The following is a 23,429-nucleotide window of genomic DNA, read 5'->3' on the forward strand; positions in this document are numbered from 1 at the left end:
ATTTAAAAGAAACCAGTCTTTTCACTGAGAATTATGCTACGAAATCTTGCGTGAAAAAAGTGCCCAATTTGCACTACGGTTTGTTATTGCACTTTCTTATCCCTTTAATTATTACAATTTCAGAATTTGTATCTTCTACCAGAACGAATGTGTCAAACATTAACTTGAATTTTTCCAAAAATTTATAGTCTGATTCAAATCTAAGTTTGTTTGCCCACAATATGACACAATTTCGTTGACAGAAGTAATCAAAAGTGACCAGTAACTCACCCAGGTAGTCATGATGATAAACAACATCAGCTGCTAGAATGTAATCGTAATGAAGATCAGAGTGAGGGAAGTTTTTATCTAAATCTACATTCCAAGCCAGCTCCTTAACCTGAGGTTGATGCTTGCTTCTGTTTCGTGTATTTCTCATAAGATTACTTTGTAAGTTACCAATCGTACATGAAAGATCAGTAGCTGTTACATAAGCACCTGAGAGGAAAAGAAAATTAGGCACCGGTTCAGACTTAATGGCTTGTTTCCAAATCTCACTAGATTTCAATATCTCACTATATTATAGACTTAATTATAATAACATCATAATTAAACAGCCTTCTGTACATTAATAAGCACGCATATAAAATTTTATTGTGATTTCTTTAAATAAAAATTCTTGATCATACTGATCCGGCACTTCACAAGTTAATACATTTGGGAGAAGCATAAGGGTGAATTTAAAATCGCTAGGTTATTGGGGACAGGCTCAGAATGCTGGATTAACTCACCGGGACAGGCAGCATATCTGGAGAGAAGGAACGAGTGACATTTGGGTTGAGGTCCTGTAAATTGGAGGTCAGGTAGGATGTAATTTAACAAAAAATCTGTAACTATGTATCAGCTCATATCCATATCGTCCACTTCTGAGCTTAATGGTGGTGGGAAAACATGCAGGAAGCAATCTGTTCCTGAGTCAGCCAGGCAATGTATGTTTTCTAAGGAGGCTGCTATCCTCCAACTTAATGTGGCAAGACTTGTTTCACAGCGCTGAATACCCAAGGAATGCAAATAGTTGCCCATAAAGGGCGATTACAAAGTTACAAACTCCCTCCTCACGCCAGGTCGCCCTTTGTTCTTCACCCCCTCCCGTCACTTCAAGGTGGTCCCCCCAAGCCGGGTCCTCCATTGTTCTACCCCCCTCCCTCACGGCGGTCCCCCACGCCGGGTCCTCCTTTATTCCTTCCCTCGGCAGCAGCGTCTTCATTTCCCATGTGTCTGTCCTCATCCATCGGTCAGCGCCATCACCGACCTCTCCACTAACGCGGCCGGGGCCAGGCCCTCTGGACATCTCCATGGGGCCGACACAGGCCCCAGCTGCGGGCTCCATCAACCCACGAGGCTCAGCAAAGAGGGAGCGCTCCTCAACCTTCTACACTAGTTGAAGCTTGGAGTAGATTACGTTGGATGGTGGGTCAGGCTTGAGGGACCGAGTGGCCTACTCCTGCTCCTATTTTCATGTGTCCTTGTATTCTCCACTGGTCAATCCACTGCACCCCATGCCAGGACAGAGCCTTCGGGAAAACTCCACACCCTCCTCTGTCCCTTTGATTTGTGCCCATTTTACTTTTGTGCATCCAGGATGCATTTCTACATTAAAGGCACCACATGAATGGATAAAGTTATCGTGAGGTATCAAAAAGAAAGCATTTCTAAAAGGAAATGTGCATGTTTTGTAATACTCACCTAGTAAGCAAGCCACAATAGACAAAAGTCCTGTTCCGGCTCCTAATTCTAGTACATTTTTGTCATTTAGATCAAACTCCTTCCAGTTGTTTTCTAGAAAATGACACAGTGCAACTGCCTATGGGAAGAAACAATTAACATCTTGATCAATAGTTATTTTTGTAAGATATCTTATGTTGCCAACAGTAATTTGAATGAAATGGAATTATTTCCTTGACAGTGATTAGAATTACTTTGTGGTCTGGCCCAACAAAGTTGAGTGGGAACTGAATTTGGGAAATGGTCATTGATTCGACAAATTGAGCAGCTCCTTCTTTGATATAATATTAACAGCACTTGCGGATATGACTTAATGTGGGTAAATTGGATTAGTGTAGGCAGGTACAACAAGCAGTATGGACACAGTGGATGGAAGGGCTCGTTTCTTTGCCATATGACTCCATGACTCTTATCTAATTTCAGGCCTCAATAAATGTAAATTGTTTCCATTCCCTCTTTATACCTTCTGTCATCCCATGGTTTTATAATTTTATGTACCGTGTAAAGGCCACAAGGTTTATTTGCTCTTTCCTTGGCATCTTGCAGCCCTGACATGAACCATAGTAGCCAGGTGGACTCACTCGTGTGTCCAGACCTGTCCACCCCTGGTGCTAAGCTCCTAGCTCTGGCTCATGGGCGTGATCAGTGATACAGCTTACATGAGAATCCTTGAAAAGATCCTCCTACCTTAAAATGACAAATTCACTACCTTGTGCAAAATTAATCCAGTTCACGCTGCCTTGGAAAAGCAGCCAACGCAATCAAAGACTTGATCCACCCAAGTCATTCCTCCTCCTTCTCTCTGCTCCTGTCTGGCAGAATGTACTGAAGCTTGAAAGTGCGCACCACCAGACTCAGGAACAGCTTCTCCCCTTTGGTTAGCAAGCTTCTGAACACTCCTTCCATAAGCTGGGGTACTGTCCTGTTCACCTCTACCTCTCTGTGGACATTGGACTTTGTTTATGGAACTGATGTGCTGCAATGGTGAGAACTATATTCTGCACTCTGTATCTTCCCCTTTGCTCTACCCATTGTACCTGAGTTTGGCTTGATTGTATTTATGTGTAGTATATCTGATCTGATTGGGTAGCATACAAAACAAAGTTTTTCACTGTACCTCAGTACACAAGATAATAATAAATTTAAACCTAAACATAAACTTAGAGAGGGTGATTGCAAATTGGTGGATACATTTACAGCAACTTCTGCAAAGTATAGAAAGTGTACTCATTAATTTTTTCAAAGTTGTGTGTCTCTCTCTTTATTCTCCCAAATAAAGGTTCCAAGTTATTATACTTTAAAAAAACGCACCCCTGGCCAGATCACGGCTCCAAAGTGATCGATCGATTCATGGATGGTGATATCGTAGCCTGCAAACATATAGGACTCCTTTGAAATGTAACTGCAAATAGTCGGAACCCAACTCCGTTGAGCAGGTATTTTGACATCTGTAGGAGTTTCTAAAGGAAACATTAAAAATACAAGGTTAATAATAATGGAAAATAATTGTTGCATTTGCAACAACCATCCATGTACACTATAATGCTCTTAGAGTTGACTTTGTTTTCCTACATATTTTAATTTGTAATTAAACACCAAATTATACCACTTTCTCAGATATTGTGTGACATGGTCTGGTGTGCAGAACATCGAACAGTACAGCAGAGGAATGAGCCATTCTGCCCACAATGAACCCAGGTTGAACTAATTTCCTCTTCCGGCACATGATCTATATCTCTATTCCCTGCCGAAAGATGAGCCGATCCAACAGCCTCTTAAATGCCACTATCATATCTGCCGCCACCACTTCTCCTGGCAATGTGTTCCAAACACACACCACTCTCTGTGTAAATACTTACTCCACACATCTCCTTTAAATCCATTTCACCTTAAATCTATGCCTGCTAGTCTTTGACAACCTGGGAGCAAGTTTCTGACTGTCTACTCCATCTATGCCTCTCATAATTTTATATACTTCTATCAGACCTCCCCTCAGCTTCTGATGTTCCAGAGAAAACAATCCAGTTTTATCCTACCTCTCCTACTTATCATATCATATCATATATATACAGCTGGAAACAGGCCTTTTCGGCCCACCAAGTCCGTGCCGCCCAGCGATCCCCATACATTAACACTATCCTACACCCACTAGGGACAATTTTAAAAAAAACATTTTTACCCAGCCAATTAACCTACATACCTGTACATCTTTGGAGTGTGGGAGGAAACCGAAGATCTCGGAGAAAACCCACGCAGGTCACGGGGAGAACGTACAAACTCCTTACAGTGCAGCACCCGTAGTCAGGATCGAACCTGAGTCTCCGGCGCTGCATTCGCTGTAAAGCAGCAACTCTACCGCTGCGCTACCGTGCCGCCTCTAATGTCCTCTAAACCAGGCAGCATCCTGGTAAACCTCTTCTGTATCCTCTCCAAAGCCTCCTCAACCATAACTGCATATAATACTCCAAATGCATCCTAACCAAACTCTTCCAATGCTGCAACATGACTTCTACTCGTGTGAAAAAATCCTTGCGAATCCTTGGGGAAATATGAATAGCTTTGGAGCACTGTTACCAACAATGACAAGTTCAGACAAGTAGTTCTTTCACCATAGTTTGTTTGGACAGTGTAGAGCCAAGGAAAAGTAAATTTCAAAAGAGAAAAATATGTCTTTTGATTTACAAATTTAAAATATATCTGAAGTAACTGAAAGCTCTAAAACTCAATATCTATTTTGTAGCTGATATTTAAAGAACATTGGCTTTTCAAAGTTAATGTAAAGAAGTGACTTAGAAATAAAACAGAAAAATAAATACAAACCTAAAAATTGCTATATACTATTTAATTTGTGTATATATATGTTCAAATTAAATAGTATGCCCTTTCTGTCTTGCTGTGCATATCGCCATTGCTACTTTATCATTATTGTTATTTTGTAATTGTCCATGGAGTCCATTGTGCTCTGAAATTAGTGATCTAGCACTGAAAAGTGGTAATTTTAAAGTGGAGTTATTGAGTCGGAATACTATCCTGTTGCTTATACATTTTCTGTGACTCATTTTCACCTAACACACAGCTAACAATGGCCTGTTTCCATTATCATTGTTACTTTTTTGCATATCCTTAATTTGTTGTATATCTCTATAAGAAAATAACTGCAGATGCTGGTACAAATCGAAGGTATTTCACAAAATGCTGGAGTAACTCAGCAGGTCAGGCAGCATCTCAGGAGAGAAGGAATGGGTGACGCTTTGGGTCTCATTTTCGACCCGAAACGTCACCCATTCTTTCTCTCCTGTGATGCTGCCTGACCTGCTGAGTTACTCCAGCATTTTGTGAAATGTATATCTCTATACATCACTGTCTATTTTTCTCATTTCCCTTTCCCCTGAATCTCAGTCTGGAAAAAGGTCTTGACCTGAAACGTTAACTATTCCTTTTCTCCAGAGATACAGTCTGACCTGCTGGGTTACTCCAGCTTTTTGTGTCTATCTTTGCTTATATATTCATGTTTTTTTTTTAATTTACAAGTTGTAATACCATCTGAGAGTCTTTATAAACCATCTACACTCTCACAGTTGTATCGTTATCCATGCTTTGACAGAAAGGTGAATATTAATAAAAATAAAACTGGCAATCAAACATATACAGTAACTATACCTGGAAGTTCAGTTTCAGAATCTACTTCTGGCGGCTGCTCCTGATGTACAATTTCAAATTCGTCCTCAGTCTCTGCAGGAATACTTGTCACACAGGCAGTTTCCATTGCTGATAGATTTCTGCACAAGTCATAAATCAGGTCATTGCAGAATAATAGTAGTGTAATTTGGGAGAAGACAGAGTGACTGAAAAGGGACTATAGGCCTAAACAATGAGAAATCTATATTCTGTCATTACTCAGCCATAAGATTATAGAGCGCTCTACTTAGTTACAACAAAGTTCTCGTTACTTCAAACAATTTGGCCAAAAAGACCAGCTTGGTTGTTGTCTAGATTTTAGGTTCTTGGGAACACAGGATGACTGTAGCCAAAGGGGAACTTTGAGGAAGTGCCTCAGAGGTTCGAAAGGGATGGAATTGAACAATGTGGACAAATGGAAAGAATACCAACTAAGTCCTAGATTCAGCTTTCTTCAATCACACTTAATTTTTTTTGTGTTGCATTAATACTGATCTGTTTCAGATTAGCATTAACATTGTGTGAGATTCTGCCAGGCTTTGGTAATGTTTTATGCATTTAAAGTAAATTGGATGTAAATCTGGGCTTCATAAAATATTGCTTGGATATTACAGGTGTTAATCGGCTCCAAGTGCTATCTGATATGTACACATGCACGCAGTTTTGTAATAAGTTGCACAAGCACTGTATTAATGAGGAGCTACATGCAGCTAATACCCAGAGCATTTATGTGGAATAGACAGATCATGTAATTGTGTCAGTGGGATGTATTGGGATGTATTGGGAGAGTCTGCCTTGGGTTTTAAGGGTGCAATGTTCCCACAGGTCTCGGCGAAATCTACCATCTGCTCCAACTCATTGGCTGTTAATGTTTCCATAGCGATGAACATTTGGGTGTCGAGGTGAGAAAATGATCTTGCAAGGTCTGATGCAGCTCTTGTGATAGGCCATCATCAATATGAGAGGAATAGATCGGGTAGATGCACAGTAGAGTCTCTTGCCTTGAGTAGGGGAATCGAGAACCAGAGGACATAGGTTTATGGTGGGGGGAGGGGGGGGGGAGATTTAATAGGAACCTGAGTGGTAACTTTTTCACACAAAGGGTGGTGGGTGTATGGAATGAGCTGCCGGGGGAGGTAGTTGAGGCTGGTACTATCGCAACGTTTAAGAAACATTTAGACAGGTACATGGTTAGGACAGGTTTCGAGGGATATAGGCCAAATGCAGCAAGGTGGGGCTTGTATAGATGGGACATGTTGGTTAGTGTAAGCAAGTTGGGCCAAAGGGCCAAAGTATGACTTTATGATTAATAATCGGCATTTCACTTTGCAGCTGCCACAAATTAACTTCAATATTTCATAAATTAGAGTGATTTCACCTTTTCAATCACTAACTGATACCCTGTCCATCCCCACCTCCTCCGTTGTTTCAGATTTCCAGCATCACTTTCTCCCAATGTCCTGCTTGTGTTTCACCAGGACTTCTACAATGGACCTTGCAATGACCTGGGGTCAATCATGTCTGAATTCCATGGGTGAAACCCACAACTTAATTTCACTCAGTGTTGATTTAGGAGTCCTGGTAAAACTGAAGTCGATGGACATCCGGGGGAAAATACTATATTCCATAGATTGGAATCAAACCTCCCACAAAGGAAGGTAGCCATGGCTGTTGGAGGTGAATGAAGCCCGATTCAGGACATCATTGTCAACGTTCCTCTGGGTAGTGTCGGCAGCCCAGTGATCCTCAGTTAGTCTTCAATGATCCTCTTTCTACCATATGATCAAAAGTGGTGACGCTTGATGTCGATTCATTAACTTCCAACTCCACAACAAATGAAGCAGGCACATTCGTGTAGCCAATCTTAGGCATCTTTGAAACCAGCAAGTGGAAGGTAACATTTGCACCACTACAGTGCCAGAGCAATGACCACCTCCAATGAGAATTTAACCAGCTAGCCTTGATATTAAATGGCAATAATATTGCCTAGTCCCCCATAACCTAGAGCATGGGTGTCACCACATTCAACTGTGTTTGCCATATAACGACCATGGCTACAAGAGCAGATTAGAGGCTAGGTATCGGATATTACCATGTCTAGAAGGTTTGAATTATAAGGAGAGGTTGGATAGGATGTGTCTCTTTTCCCAAGAGCAAAGGAGGCGGAGGGGTGACTAAGAGTGATTTATAAAAGCATGAGATGTATAGATAAGTGTAATAGACACAGTCTTTTGCCTCGGTTAAATGCATAGGTTTGTGAGAGGACCAATTTTTAAAAGGGACTTGAGGGCAACTTTTCCCCCACAGTGGTGCATATATGGAACAAGCTGCCAAAGGAAGTGGTAGAGCGGGTACAATTATGCCATTTAAAAGATCTTGAACAATGACTTGGATAGGAAAGGGTTGGAGTGATAGAAGCAAGTTGGAAGTAGCATGGTTGGGCTACTTAGTCAGGATGGATGGTTTGTGCTGTATAATTTGACATCTCTCTGTCTCTGTATCCTGTGGTGAATTCCCATACGGCAAAGCCTTTCAACCATTTATCCACCATCTATGAGGAACAAGTCAGGAGTTGGATGGAATACTCTCCACACGCTGGGATGAGTGATCTTCCAGCAAAATCTCAAGATTGTTGACACATTCACAACAAAGCAATCAACATGATTTGCAACCAATCAACCACCCTAAACATTTCGTTTTTCGACCATTAGACCAATGTAATGTGTATCATCTACAAAATACAGAACACACCTAGGCTATTCCGATAGCACCCCCCCCCCAGTCCTATGCCCGTTCCCAAGGAGGACAAGGTCCAAGATAAGCAACTTGGAAACACTATCACGGGATGATAAGTCTCTGGGTCACAGATCATCTGGACTTGCAAATATGAACAGAATCTATTCATTCATCAGCTCTGGGTCTACATTGATCTACCTTCACCAGAGGACTACAGAGGTTCAAGAAACAGCTCGTTGGTTTGTTCCGAAGTGCATTATATACGGACCTTGCTGTGATAAATAAAAAATGTCACCATCCAGAGAACATGGATGACCCCAAACCGAGAGATCTAACAAAACTCTCATCCTCACAAAGTAAAAAAAAATACAAATGGTGGAAATCTAAAAAATGGGAATACTCAGCAGGTAAGATAATGAGAGAAATAGACTGAATGCTTCTGATCGATGACCTTTCATCAAGACCCAACCTCCTGTTGCATTTCTTGGACACTTCTATGTTTACATGTTCAGAAGTTGGTATTGTATGTTACAGTTATGAAAGATGTTGATGAGGCCGCATTCGGAATATTGTTTTAGTTTATGTCACATTGATGTAGGTTGTTAAGCTGCAAAATGTGCAGAGAAGATTTATGAGGATGTGGTCAGGACAAGAGGGTCTGAGTTAGCGGGAGAGGTTGGGCAGGCTAGGACTTTATTCCTTGGAGTGCAGGAGGCTGATCTTATAGAGTTGTTTAAGTTCATGAGGGGAATAGATACAGTGAATGCACAGAGTCCTTTACCCGGAGTAGGAAACTCAAGAACCTGAGGACATAGGTTTAAGTTGATACGGAGAAGATTTAATAGGAACCTGAAGGGCAGTTTTTTCACACTGTCAGTGGTGGGTGTATGGAAGAGCTGCTAGAGGAAGTAGTTGAGGCAGGTATTTTATCATGTCCCTTATCATGTATCTATACACTGTAAATGGCTTGATTGTAATCATGTATTTATTGTCTTTCTGCCGACTGGATAGCACGCAACAAAAGCTTTTTACTGTACCTCGGGACACGTGACAATAAACTAAACTGATAAACTACGATAAAATCATTTAAAAGAATTTACACAGGTACATGGATTGGAAAGGTTTAGAGGAATATGGGCCAAATACTGACAGGTGGAATTAGTGTAGATGGGGCACCTTGGTTGGAATGGGTTAGTTGGGCCGAAGGACCCGTTTCCCTGCTCTACGATTCTATAAACATTGGCAGCTGGAATGCATCTCCCCTTTAAGTACCTCTGGCTAGTTTTAAGTTCTCTTGGTCACTTGAAAAATTAACCCCCATGTTGAAATGTCAGATGAGAAGCAGAGGCAGAATTGGCTGCAAGCCATCATTGGGCAAATAGGTTACAGCAGGAAGCTGGTGCACTGCCAATGTTGAATCAACTGTTACTGAGTGGTCACATATCATATTCCCCATACAAGCTTTTCTACTTAACTGCCTATATATGTAAACATTTTAATGCATGTTAATGGCTTGAAACTAAACAGGTGAGTGGAAAAATGATTTGAAAGGAAAGAGAAGATCCTTGTTGAACCCAAGTAGCAGCTGGAGTGTGGAGGTGGAAGACAGGACACTGGCTGGATATTCTGCACCTACGTTTATTGAAGAGGGGACAATACGGGTAGTCACATCAAGAAGGAACAAGGGCGAGAGAGTGAAAGAGTAGGTGGAAGGAAGAAGAGAGGGAGAAAGGGGGAGTAAAGAAGTGTATTGGCAGATTTGGAATCTTTGCAGGTGATTAAGTCACTCAGCCGTATAAAATATCTCCCAGTAGCATGGTGTCAGAGACTGGCAAGTTCCTTAGGAGCCAACATTACTTAAGATGAGTAATAGACAGGGATAGATCAAGAAGTGTAAGAAAATAACTGCAGATGCTGGTACAAATCGAAGGTATTTTTTCACAAGGGTCTCGACCTGAAACGTCACCCATTCCTTCTCTCCTGAGATACTGCCTGACCTGCTGAGTTACTCCAGCATTTTGTGAAAAAAAACCTTTGACAGGGATAGATTGGTTGCTCTGGGTCAGCCTGATGGTGCCATAGTCATACAATCAAACAGCATGAAAACAGGCCCTTCAGCCCACCTCGTTCATGATGACCCATTTTTTTCCTGGGCTAGTCCCATTTGAATACATTTCGCCCACATCCTTCTCGGGACTTGCCCCACTTACTCCACGTTATTTTCAAACTCACCAGCCATACCCCCTATTGTCTGGACCTTTGCAGTTAACCTTCTTCACTGCTGCTTCTGCCTCATTCTTTGTAAACGGATCTCGCAGTGTCAGCGCATCTTGAGCATGTCCTAACCTCAATGACTTGGTTCTGTGGAGAGGCAATGCTTCATGTTCCACAGGTCCATCATTGGAGTGCACTGGGAAATGGCTGGTGAACAGTCAACAAGCTCGCGGTTTGTGTGAAGGCAAAGTGGGTGCTAGATATGTGGAGAAACACACAAATGCAAGTCTGGTGAGTGTATATTGCCTATATTTTTTCATGCTTGTTATTGGCATTTATGATGCTAGCGTTGGCCCAGCTAAATCGCATCTGCAGTTAAGCAGCAGGAGAGGGGGCAAATGGCCCCCATTGTCTAATATTGGTGGCACGGTGGCGCAGTGGTAGAGTTGCTGCCTTACAGCGAATGCAGCGCAGGAGACTCAGGTTCGATCCTGACTACGGGCGCCGTCTGTACGGAGTTTGTACGTTCTCCCCGTGACCTGCGTGGGTTTTCTCTGAGATCTTCGGTATCCTCCCACATTCCAAAGACGTACAGGTATGTAGGTTAATTGATTGGGTAAATGTAAAAATTGTCCCTAGTGTGTGTAGGATAGTGTTAATGTGCAGGGATCACTGGGCAGCGTGGACTCGGTGGGCTGAAGGGCCTGTTTCAGCGCTGTATCTCTAAATCTAAAAAAAAATATGGGCTCATCAAAATCCCCCCCGTTGGGAGGAGCAGACTGACACATGAGCTTGTACACATAGAACCAGAGTAGCTCTTCATCTTTAACTAATTTATGATATGCTGTGCAAGAGCAATGTTGGGAGGAGTGTAGAAGGTGGAGTTTTGTGGGGACAAGATTAGTGGTCAGAAGACATAGTCAGACCAAAGGGAGAAAGTAAATCCTGGCTGAACTCTTCCTGTAATAATAGCATCTGGTCATTCTTATTTCTTCATCATTCTTCCTCTCTCCCTTTTTTTATCTCCCTGGAATGTCCTTAAAAATAATAATTCTCAAACATTCTGATGAGAAGTTACCAACCTGAAGCATTTACTACTTTACTTATCATATCTATTACCTGACCTGCCGAGAATTTCCAAACGTTTTGGGGTATTGTTTCAGATTTCCTGCAACTGCGGGGTTTTTTTTGCTTACTCAGTTGTTTTGATACGATTTCCAGAAGCAGAGTGAGTATTTGTGGCCTCATTTGTGACAGCTCTTTACTGCATCAAGACACACAGATGCAGGGCTGCAAGTTGTTCAATCCAAACGATACGCAAAGTTGGAGCAGAGATAAAGCAGTCCCTCTTAAGAAGTTTGGTTTTTGGGCTGAACCACCAGATAGGTTGGATAATCTAGTCTTACATTATTGTTTAACTATGCAAATCAAAGTGTTATGCTGATCAGATCATTGGACTTGTTCCCTCATATTAATATAATTCTTCATTATTTTGAGCTGGTCCTTTATTAACTATTACCAGATTCTTTGTCAGTCAAATTCAGCAAGACTGTTCTTAATGGAAAGTAAAGTTTATGAAGATATTTTTAATTACCTCACAAGTTCTGTGTTTCCATGGTTATCAGTAATGCATAAATTCAAATTAACTTGCAAATATTTCAGCAAAGCAAGAAAAATATAAATGAATGCAATCTAATTATAAACCACACATATGAAAGCATTATATTTACAAACAATTTAGCGTAGATAATTAATGTGAAAATATGCAAAATAAAATCTGTACCTTTTCTAATATGGATCAGGAGCTCTAATAATGATTTTCCACTCCTGAGTCGGTAGCACTTGGAGCTGAACTGCAGTAAATAAAGCTATCTCGGAGAACACTCCTCCCATCCATCAAAAGCCAAGTGGTATTATTATTGTCACTTACACAGCAATGTTATCCAGTAAGAACAGAATTTATTATCTAACAGCAACAGAATTCAAATACAATTTCAAAGCCTTTCTGCTGTTTATGGACAGGTTTGATGTTACACTGATCTCATCCAAGTGAGATTTATGCCTCTGACCCACAGTATCAGGTCTAAATTGCTGAGGTCTTACAATTAACTCCTAGGAATGGTAGAAAGAGAAGGGCACATTTTGGGGAATTGATTGCACACTGCCCCTGCCACTTTGAATGCCGGCCAGACAAAATTTATTAGAGTCTAGATCTAGATTGACCACCTAGGGAATTTAACATTTTGATGACATTTACTGATGTGCAACACAAAGGATTTGAATGTTTGACATAATCTGGTCTTTGAGAGAATCGCCCTGGAAGTCAGCAGATCTTTTTGCTCGTGTTCTCCAAACCCTCTGCTGTAACTATGCTGGAAGATCACCCAAAATCACAGAACAATCACAGGCCATTTAACTTTTTTTCTTTGGAGCAAGCAGTGGGAGATTTGGAAATGCATCGCTTCAGATTCATTCTCTATGAATTGGACGGATTTGGACAAGGATCCAGGACAATATAAGATGATTTCTGGGTAAAGTAACCTCGGAATTTCAGCTGTGAGGATTATATGATTGTTCTAACATTTTGAAAGGGTCTGGCACAGGGATGAAATTGTTGATATCAATGCAAAATATCTTTTAGCTGAAAGCGGGATGTGGGATCAACTAAGTGCTCACAGACTGATACTTCGGCAGGCAGGACAGAAGTTGCCTTGGTACCTTTGTGGCCAGTCCAATAGTCAACTAAATTGAGTGGCAGATTCTGTCTTCTTGAATTAAGATTGTGCCGTATTAAATTTAAAACATTTATGCGATGTTCAGTTTTAGCTATTAAGGGAATCACACTACAAGTGGTTGCACAAAAGTGGTTCAGAAAGAAAAGATCAGCCAAGATCCAAGCAGGAACAGTGGCAAAAATACACCGTCGTTGACCTTTGATTTTATTTTGCAGTGTGTCTGCATTCAGTCTGGCAGCAGACAGGAATTCGAGCTGCAATCTCACAGCACCAGAGATCCAGGTTCAATCCTGACCACGGAGTTTGTACATTCTCCCTGTGATTTCCTTTGGATATTTCAGTTTCCTGCTGCATCCCTAGGATATGTGCGTAGGTTAATTGACTGCTGTAAAATGGCTCTCTCGTGCGTGTGTAAGCAGTGGAATCTGGGGGCAGTTAATAAAAAATTGGGGAGAATATAGATAAATGTAGTTAATTTAGCGTTAGTATAAATAGTCGTTTAATGATCGGTGCAGTCTCAGTGGGCCAAAGGGCTGGTTTCTGTATTGTATGTCTCAATGAGATACAAAGTGCTGAGTAGCTTTCTCCTTTGTCTCTGCTTTGTTGGTATGTCTAGTGAATTCCACAATTATATGTTTGCCTTTGCACTGGGCTGAAGTTCCACAATAATTAGCCAGAACTCCAAGAGGCATGAGGCTAACATCGAGCTTGATGCACAGATACGATGCCCTAGAACTTTAGTTCAGAAAAGCCAGAAAAGTGGAACCAGAACTTTTTTAATTAAAAAGCGGCATTTTAATTATTGGAAAATAAAGAGTTTAAAAAAGTTATAATTTCAGTCAATGAAAGCAGGTTTAAAAAAACTGAAAGAATTTGGGAATAAAAATATTTCGGATAATATATCATGCTGTATGTTAGAAATAAACATTTACAATATCGATAAAGAATTCAAAGGAGCAGAAGAAATGTTCCCAATGTTGGGCGAGTACAGAACCAGGAGCCACAGTCTTAGAATAAAAGGGAGGCCATTTAAAACTGAGGTGAGAAGGAACTTTTTCACCCAGAGTTCTGAATTTGTGGAATTCTCTGCCACAGAGGGCAGTGGAGGCCAAATCACTGGATGGATTTAAGAGATAGTTAGATAGAGCTCTAGGGGCTAGTGGAATCAAGGGATATGGGGAGAAGGCAGGCACGGGTTACTGATTGTGGATGATCAGCCATGATCACAATGAATGGCGGTGCTGGCTCGAAGGGCCGAATGGCCTCCTCCTGCACCTATGTTCTATATTTCTAGAGGAAGTTCTGTGAGCCATAAGATCTTTTCTCAGTCTATGCCTTTCCTATTACTTGAGTTAGAATGTAGTGAGAGTTTATGAGATTAGAGGAGAATCCTTGCACTAAAATAACATGATAGCAGCTATAATAATGAAACAAAATATTATGGAGCATTTAAGAAGCACATTAAAATTTAAAATTTAAATGTATCTTTTCTCTTATTGTTTAGTAAATGAGTATCAAATTCATTGTATTTAAGCTACTATTAATTTGATTTATTTTTGTTGATGACCAATATAAAGATAATGAGGACAAAATGGGCAAATCAGAATGATTCTATGTAAAAAATACACTGTTGTTGGCCTTTGATTTTATTTTGCACCCTGTCCACATTCAGTCTGGCAGCAGGCAGGAATTCAAACAAAAAAAATCTTCCATTTTATGATTGAAGTTTATCCCCTCTCAGTGAGTCCAGCATGTTAATCTTTTCAGGGCCATTGAAGACTTTTCGACAAAAATTGTATTTCCTCTTCATTTGATGCATTAACTGGTTACTTTGTGTGTTGCTCATGCCCAATTAAAGTCCAGCAGTTCACAAAACTTGGACATCATTGCTTTAAGAAATTGCTGTGTGGTTTACTGCGTGTAAAAAACATTAAACCCAGTCTTCATTCTTCATAGATACTATGATACTCTCAGTCTGAAGAAGGGTCTTGACCGAAAGTGTAAGAAATTAACTGCAGATGTCACCCCCTGACATCAGTCTGAAGAAGGATCTCGACCCGAAACGTTACCCATTCCTTCTCTCCTGAGATGCTGCCTGACCTGCTGAGTTACTCCAGCATTTTGTGAATAAATACCTTCGTCTTGACCGAAATGTCACCCATTCCTTCTATCCAGAGATGCTGCATTACTCCAGCATTTGGTGCCTAGCTTCATAGATGCTCCTGTGTGCTGGACTCACAGTTGTACTGTTCATGCACCGACCCATGGGAATAGGTCAGTGCAGACAGAGTGATCTCTGAGTCTTGGTGCCATCCACAAACATACTGTTCATGCCACCTGAATTCTCATCCAAGTCGTGAATACATATAACTAACAACAGCACACCCAGCACAGATCCTTGCGGCACTTCACTGGCAACAGGCCTCCGGTCTGTAAAACAACCCTCCATAACCACCCTCTAACTCCTTCCTCTGAGCCAATTAGCTTCACACCACATCCATCATATTTGACATTGTCACCTCTTGCAATGGGTTGTCATGAGGTGGAGAATGGATGCACCATCCTAAGAATTTTGATTGGAAAATATTCATAATTTTCAGATAGAACAAATTGTCTAGGATAGTTAAAAAACACTCAGCCAGAGTGAATGCAATCAGGAATATATTCGACTGCACAGTCCCTGAGGTTTGTGAATTATTTGATTCCACTACATTTTTCCGAGGTGATTTCTGAGACGTCTAAGAGTATATTTATGGATATATGAAGGGGGAATCTTGCTTGACTAATCTTCTGGATTTTTTGAGGATGTGACAAGTAATATGGATGAAGGAGAGAGCCAGTGGATGTAGTGTGTCTGAACTTTCAGAAAGCCTTTGATGAGGTCCCACACAGGAGATTAGTGGGCAAAATTAGAGCACATGGTATTTGGGGTAGGGTATTGACATGGATAGAGAATTGGTTGGCAGACAGGAAACAAAGAGTAGGAATAAACGGGTCAATGTCAGAATGGCAGGCAGTGGCGGGTGGAGTGCCGTAAGGCTCGGTGCTGGGGCCGCAAGTATTTACAATTTATATTAATGATTTAGATAATGGAATTAAAAGTAACACTAGCAAATTTGCAGATGACACAAAGCTGAGTGGCAGTGTGAACTGCGAAGACGATGCTAGAGGTTTCAGAGTGACTTGGACAGGTTGAGTGAGTGGGCGGGTGCATGGCAGATGCAGTATAATGTAGATAAATGTGAGGTTATCCACTTTGGCGGCCAGAACAAGGAGGCAGATTATTATCTCAATGGTGTCAGATTCGGAAAAAGTGAAGTTCATCGAGACCTGGGTGTTCTTGTACACCAGTCACTGAAAGTAAACATGCAGGTACAGCAGGCAGTGAAGAAAGCTAATGCATGTTGGCCTTCATAACGAGAGGATTTGAGTATCGGAGTAAAGAGGTCCATCTGCAGTTGGGCAGGGCCCTGGTAAGACCACATCTGGAGTAGTGTGTGCAGTTTTGGTCTCCTAATTTGAGGAAGGACATAATTGTTATTGAGGCAGTGCAGCGTAGGTTCACGAGGTTGATCCCCGGGATGGTGGGACTGTCACATGAGGAGAGATTGGAAAGACGGCTTGTTTTCACTGGAATTTAAAAGGATGAGAGGGAATCTTATAGAAACGTGTAAAATTATAAAAGGACTGGACAAGCTAGATGCAGGAAAAATGTTCGCAATGTTGAGGGAGCCTAGAACCAGGGGCCACAGTCTACAAATAAAGAGGAGGTCATTTAAAACTGAGACGAGAAAAAACCTTTTCACCCAGAGTTGTGAATTTGTGGAATTCTCTGCCACAGAAGGCAGTAGAGGGTAATTCACTGGATGAATTTAAAAGAGAGTTAGATAGAGCTCTAGCTGGTAGCAGAATCAAGGGATATGGGGAGAAGGCAGGCACTGGTTACTGATTGTGGATGGTCAGCCATGATCACAATGAATTGCTGTGCTGGCTCGAAGGGCAAATGGCCTCCTGCATCTATTTTCTGTTTTTACATAGTGGATCAGCATATTTGTCACAGTTGGGCCAGAAGTGTTCAATGTGCAGTTCATGTGTGAATAGAGTGGAATGCTATTTGCTTCATCCACTACTTGTGCATGAGCCTCAAATCTTCTCATTGTAGAGTCTTGACGTGTTCTTTCCTTAATGAGTGCTCCTCCCTGTTCATTGGTTGCAGACAAGAAACTTTATCCATCTAAACTACCTAGGTCAAATCTTGATGCTTGTGAAGTAAATGTTTGACCCAGGTTTCCAACGCTGTGGCTGAATGTGCCTTTCTTCGTGGAAGGATATTCAAAACTAAAAATAGAACATTACTGCAAACTTTAAAATTAAAATCTCAACAGACATTGTGGGCCAAGGGGGCTGATCCTGTGCTGTATTCTACTGTTCTATGACCCATGTGGTGAATGCTCTCAGTAGTCCAGTACTTGGAACTGTCATTTAAATATTTACCACAGAGCATGTGTGATATGTTGTTTATTATTCATTTCTCTATATTATTCCCTATTCATTAACGGTGCCACCGATACACAACTTCCCTGCATTTTCTCTGTCAAGCCTTCCTTCACTTACATATTCATCAATAAGACCACTGTTATTTTTTTCTAAATAGAACACACAATATTGTGCATTTGAGCCTTAGTCCTTCTAAATGCAATGGAACCCAATATCGGGAGAAAAACAGGTGTGACTGTTGATATATTATCTCCAAGGTCAGAAGACTACTTATCCCGAAACCTCTCCAGATGGCTTCATGCCTTTCCTCCTTTCCGATATTCCTATTAATTTTTCCCATTGATAACATTTATCCAATTCTCTTTTAGACAAAAGTCAAGAGTGTTTTATTGTCATATATTCCAGCTAGAATAATGAAATTCTTACTTGCAGCAGCACAACATAATTTAAAATTTAACTTACTTCTGGTCTTTGAGTAATGAATACTTTGTTACGTTGACTCATTGTGTAAAAATAGTGTCTTCTTTAATTCCTGTGTCAATCATACCTGTGAATAATGGTGGTTGACCTTTCTACTGCACAAATATTTTCTTAATATACTTATTTGTATTGAATCGTTTTATTGTGAATGCTTCCATCAAATTACTTCTGTTCCTCTCTTGCTCTAAGGAGGACAATCCACATTCTCCAAAGTCCCCACATAACTGAGGTCCTTCATTTGTGCTCCTACTTTAGCAAGTCCATTCCAAATTCTCTCCATAGTTTTACAATCCTTCCAAAAACATGATGCCCAGAAGTGTAAATGCCACTCGTAGTGAGAGATTAAAGTACAATAAATATAATTTAATAAAATACAATAAGCATATTTTATTTCTTTTGGTCCAATTTTCCTCGATCAATAAAACAAAATATCTATATTTACTCAAGCCATCTGAACTGGCCTTATCATCATCAATATTTATGTATGAAAAGCATAGATGTCTGTTCCACACCCATTTGAAATAACACCACCTGCTGTAGATCATCATTCCTGAGACCTCCAACCAAAAAGTGCCTTGCCTGGGTCCACATCGTGCACGCTCTGCTGAAATCATCTTTACTATACTTCTGAATTTCATATAATCTACTGAATTTGACGATGGCTTGGTTACTTGGACAATTAGACGCATAATTCAGGCTGTTGTTCATTAACTACAGGTCGGCATTCAACACTATCATTCCTTCCAAATTTGTTACCGAGATCAGGGAACTGGGTCTCGGCACATCACTTTGCAACTGGATCCTCATTTCGTCATCAACAGACCACAATCAGTACAAACTGGCAACAACACGTTCTCCTCGATAACCATCAGTGCAGGGGCAGCTCAAGGCTGTGTGCTCAGCCCCCTGCTCCACTCACTCTTTACCCATGATACCAACTTTAAATTCATTGACAACAGCACTGTTGTTGGACTAATTACAGGTAATTATGAGTCAGAGTATAGGAGGGAGATCGATCATCTGATTGAATGGTGCCACAACAACAACCTTGCTCTCAACATCAGTAAAACCAAGGAGCTGATTGATGACTTTAGAAGAACGAGGCCGAGCATTCACAAATCTGTCTTCATCGATGGGTCAACAGTAGAGTTCAGGTTCCTGTGCATATTTATGAAGATCTGTCCTGGGCCCAACATGTTGATGCAATCATAAAGAAAGCTTAATACCTCTACTTCCTTAGAAGATTGGGGAGATCCGGTGTGTCGTATAATATTCCCATGAACTTATATAGGTGTGCATTAGGAAGCACATTGGCTCGTTGCATCACAGCTTGGTTCAGGAACTTCAACACCCAGGAATGAAGGAGATTACAAAAAATGGTGAAGACTGCCTGGTCCATCATGGGTACTGACCTCCTTACCATCAAAAGGTGCTTCGAAAAGGCAGTCAGCATCAACAAGGACCTACACACCCTGGCTACACTCTCATTTCAGTCCTGCCATCGGGAAGAATGTACAGGAGCCTGAAAACTGACATCCAGGTTCAAGAACAGCTTCTTCCCACAACCATCAGGTTGTTGAACACTACAAACACCAACTAATCTAGGAATTACGAACTGTCTTGGGTGCACTAAGGACTTTGGGCTTTTTTGTACTAATATTGGGGTTTTTAATTTATTGAATTTATTTTGTTTATTATATGTTCTGAATGAGTATTGTGTTTACAGGCCTGTTATTCTGCTGGAAGCAGGAACATTGGTGTTCTGTTTTTGGTACATGTGACAAATAAACACTCTTGACTCTTCACAATTAGCCCTGTATTCCAAGGTTATAAAACAATCGATAAACTTATAGCGGATGTATGTCAAATGGTACAAAGGCAGATCTGAAACTATAAGGGGGCCTTGGTCAGTGAAACGACATCTGAAGCACATTTCACATCAAAGGGGATAGTTTATTGGAGTGAAGTTTGCAAGATTAGTATGAAGATTTACAAAATAAATCAGTGAGAAATCACTGTTGCTCTCGGTGCACAAGGACAGCAATTTGAATTTTTTAAGCTTCTGAAGGACCTCATAAGTTGAAAGTGCAGATGAGCAGAAGTTGTTTACTAGTCACAAGGAGGGCATTTGGTCCATCGTATCTCCATCAACTCCCTGCAGGGCAATCCCATCAATCCATTCTCCATTCCCATATTTCCTTGCAACTTACTTTAACTCGTCTTTGATTCCTTTCACTTGTACATACACTGAGGGCACTAAGGGATACAGTAGCTAATTAACAAACCAGCATGCCTTTGGGATGTGGACAAAACACAGCACATGTGAGAAAACCACATGGACACAGGGAGAATCTGCATTCACTGTTGCATCATTTTGCTGCCCAGGGCTAAAATGTATTTATTTATAGAGACATAGAAAATAGGTGCAGGAGTAGGCCATTCGGCCCTTCGAGCCTGCACCCCCATTCAATATGATCATGGCTGATCATCCAACTCAGTATCCCGTACCTGCCTTCTCTCCATACCCCCTGATCGCTTTAGCCACAAGGGCCACATCTAACTCCCTCTTAAATATAGCCAATGAACTGGCCTCAACTACCTTCTGTGGCAGAGAATTCCACAGATTCACCACTCTCTGTGTGAAAAAAAAACTTTCTCATCTCAGTCCTAAAAGACTTCCCCCTTATCCTTAAACTGTGACCCCTTGTTCTGGACTTCCCCAACATCGGGAACAATCTTCCTGCATCTAGCCTGTCCAACCCCTTAAGAATTTTGTAAGTTTCTATAAGATCCCCCCTCAATCTTCTAAATTCCAGCGAGTACAAGCCGAGTCTATCCAGTCTTTCTTCATATGAAAGTCCTGCCATCCCAGGAATTAACCTAGTAAACCTACGCTGCACGCCCTCAATAGCAAGAATATCCTTCCTCAAATTTGGAGACCAAAACTGCACACAGTACTCCAGGTGCGGTCTCACTAGGGCCCTGTACAACTGCAGAAGGACCTCTTTGCTCCTATACTCAACTCCTCTTGTTATGAAGGCCAACATTCCATTGGCTTTCTTCACTGCCTGCTGTACCTGCATGCTTCCTTTCTGTGACTGATGCACTAGGGCACCCAGATCTCGTTGTACGTCCCCTGTTCCTAACTTGACACCATTCAGATAATATTCTGCCTTCCTATTCTTACCACCAAAGTGGATAACCTCACACTTATCCACATTAAACTGCATCTGCCATGCATCCGCCCACTCACACAACCTGTCCAAGTCACCCTGCAACCTCATAGCATCTTCCTCACAGTTCACACTACCACCCAGCTTTGTATCATCTTTGTATCATCATTTTGGGGATCTGGGTATTGCTGGCATCGCTCATTGCCCTCGAGGAGGTGATGACGAGCAGCCTTTTCGAATTGCTGCAGTCCTTTTGATGAAAATATTCCCACAGTGCAGATAAAGTGAGAGTTCCAGAATTTAGATCCAGCAAAGATGAAGGGCTGGTGATATACTTCCAAATTAGGATGCTGTCTGGCTTGGAGTGGAACCTCCAGGTGGTTGTGTTCACATGTGGCCCTGTTCTTTAGATTTTAGAGGTACAGCGCGGAAACAGGCCCTTCGGCCCACCGGGTCCACGCCGCCCAGCGATCCCCGCATATTAGCACTATCCTACACCCACTAGGGACAATTTGTACATTTGCCCAGCCAATTAACCTACATACCTGTACGTCTTTGGAGTGTGGGAGGAAACCGAAGATCTCGGAGAAAACCCACGCAGGTCACGGGGAGAACGTACAAACTCCGTACAGATGGCGCCCGTAGTCAGGATCGAACCTGAGTCTCCGGCGCTGCATTCACTGTAAGGCAGCAACTCTACTGCTGCGCTACCGTGCCGCCCTGCAGGTGTAGGTGGTGCTGTTGGCATAGTCAGGTGAGTCATTGCTACACCTTTTGCAGATCGTACACTGTGAAGCTTTGTGCTGGAGGAAAAGGGTATGAATTTTTAGGGTGGATGATGGGATTCCAATCATTTGAATGGCTTGGTCCTCCATGGTGTCGAGGTCATTGAGAGTTGCTGTAACTACCCACAGAAGGGCACTTAGTGAATATTGCCATCGCATCCCTAACCTGTGTCTTGTAGACTGTGGAAAGACTGTGTAGTCAGCCTTTGGGCCACTTCCCCGCATTACCCAGCCTCTGGCCTGCTCCGACAACCATGATATTTAGATATTTGCTAGGGTTCAGTTCAAAGGATTCATGCGTTTGTCAGACCATTTCAAATAATTTATTGTTCATAATCCTTTTTGGACCACAAAAAAGTTAAGTAAAACAATCTCTTTACAAAAAATAATAAATACCATTATTAACAATAAAGACCAGCAAAAATAAATGCTGTGATGATAAATATTAACAGAGATTGTTTAGTTGTCAGTAGTTATTAAATAAATATATTTTTAAATTACATGACATACATATTTATAATACAATAAATAGCAATTGCATATTGCAAATGTTAATTTCATTGTTGAATGACTTGTCTTTGCTACATGTCAGAATATTTTCTGGTGTCATCTTCTGACATTCTCCCCAGTGGCAGCTGCTTAAAACGTCTACTGTCCATTGCTTCATTCAGGTTCCACATGGCAGTTATACATGACTGATTAATTACGAAGCTATTTTTGCCAATCTAATATCTTATTTAAACATTCATTTATAGCAAAATTAATTTGGTGTTAACACACTGCAAAAGGCTTATTTGCCATTAAAATACACAACAAAAATCAGAATTTTTATATATTTTTCATTTTGCCAATGATCACTTTCAAAAGAGCTATATAATATAGAAAACATCAAACAGTAAATGTAGAGTGCAGAGCTGTTAATTTCAAGATAAATATTTACAGCAGGTTAACTGTTCTCTATTGCAGAAACAGGAGCAAAATCTGTCATGTTGTGGAGCAGTCGTTTGCCTGCCTGCCATTCCTGAATACTCAATCGCTGAGAAGTGAAGGTTCATCCAGTCCAATATCATAAATACAGGCGCTTTGCAATTGTGAGCCATGCAAGAGACATATCTACTAATAGCCTTTGTTCTGAAGCTAATCTCTTAATGCCACAAATCTTAACTGCAAACTATTTTTTAAAATATTAGACCTTTAGACATGTTTGCTTATAGCTACACTTCCCCAAGAAGCCTTCCTGGCTGGGAAACTCTTGGCTGGACTAACTGTGCAAAGTTTGCTGGAAGCAAATCACGTATCATTTTGGAAGTTTGATTTCAGGAGAGTTAAATTTAACTTTATACCATAAGGAGAACTATTGCTTTGAG

At 41.1% G+C, this 23,429-nt stretch overlaps 1 protein-coding gene across 1 annotated transcript; it reads right to left on the reverse strand.

Annotated features, from left to right (window-relative positions):
* Positions 1–73: 73 nt before the first annotated feature.
* On the reverse strand, positions 74–23,363 carry LOC144595586 (protein-lysine methyltransferase METTL21E-like). The gene is made up of 5 exons (XM_078403149.1): positions 23,281–23,363; positions 5,425–5,543; positions 3,076–3,224; positions 1,726–1,843; positions 74–477 (listed from the first exon to the last, which is right to left on the reverse strand). Exons 1-5 carry the CDS (start codon positions 23,361–23,363, stop codon positions 74–76), a joined length of 873 nt encoding a protein of 290 aa, XP_078259275.1.
* Between the last annotated feature and the right edge of the window lie 66 nt (positions 23,364–23,429).

Source organism: Rhinoraja longicauda, chromosome 7 (assembly GCF_053455715.1).
Source record: "Rhinoraja longicauda isolate Sanriku21f chromosome 7, sRhiLon1.1, whole genome shotgun sequence".
Taxonomy (NCBI): domain Eukaryota; kingdom Metazoa; phylum Chordata; class Chondrichthyes; order Rajiformes; family Arhynchobatidae; genus Rhinoraja; species Rhinoraja longicauda.

Excerpts from the sequence above, each read along its gene's own strand:
- LOC144595586 (XM_078403149.1), bottom strand. The coding sequence starts at position 23,363 with ATGATACGTGATTTGCTTCCAGCAAACTTTGCACAGTTAGTCCAGCCA. Across the intron at positions 5,544-23,280 it reads GGAAGGCTTCTTGGGGAAGT|AAATCTATCAGCAATGGAAA; the intron begins GTAGCTATAAGC and ends TGACTTGTGCAG. Across the intron at positions 3,225-5,424 it reads TTCTGAAACTGAACTTCCAG|AAACTCCTACAGATGTCAAA; the intron begins GTATAGTTACTG and ends TGTTTCCTTTAG.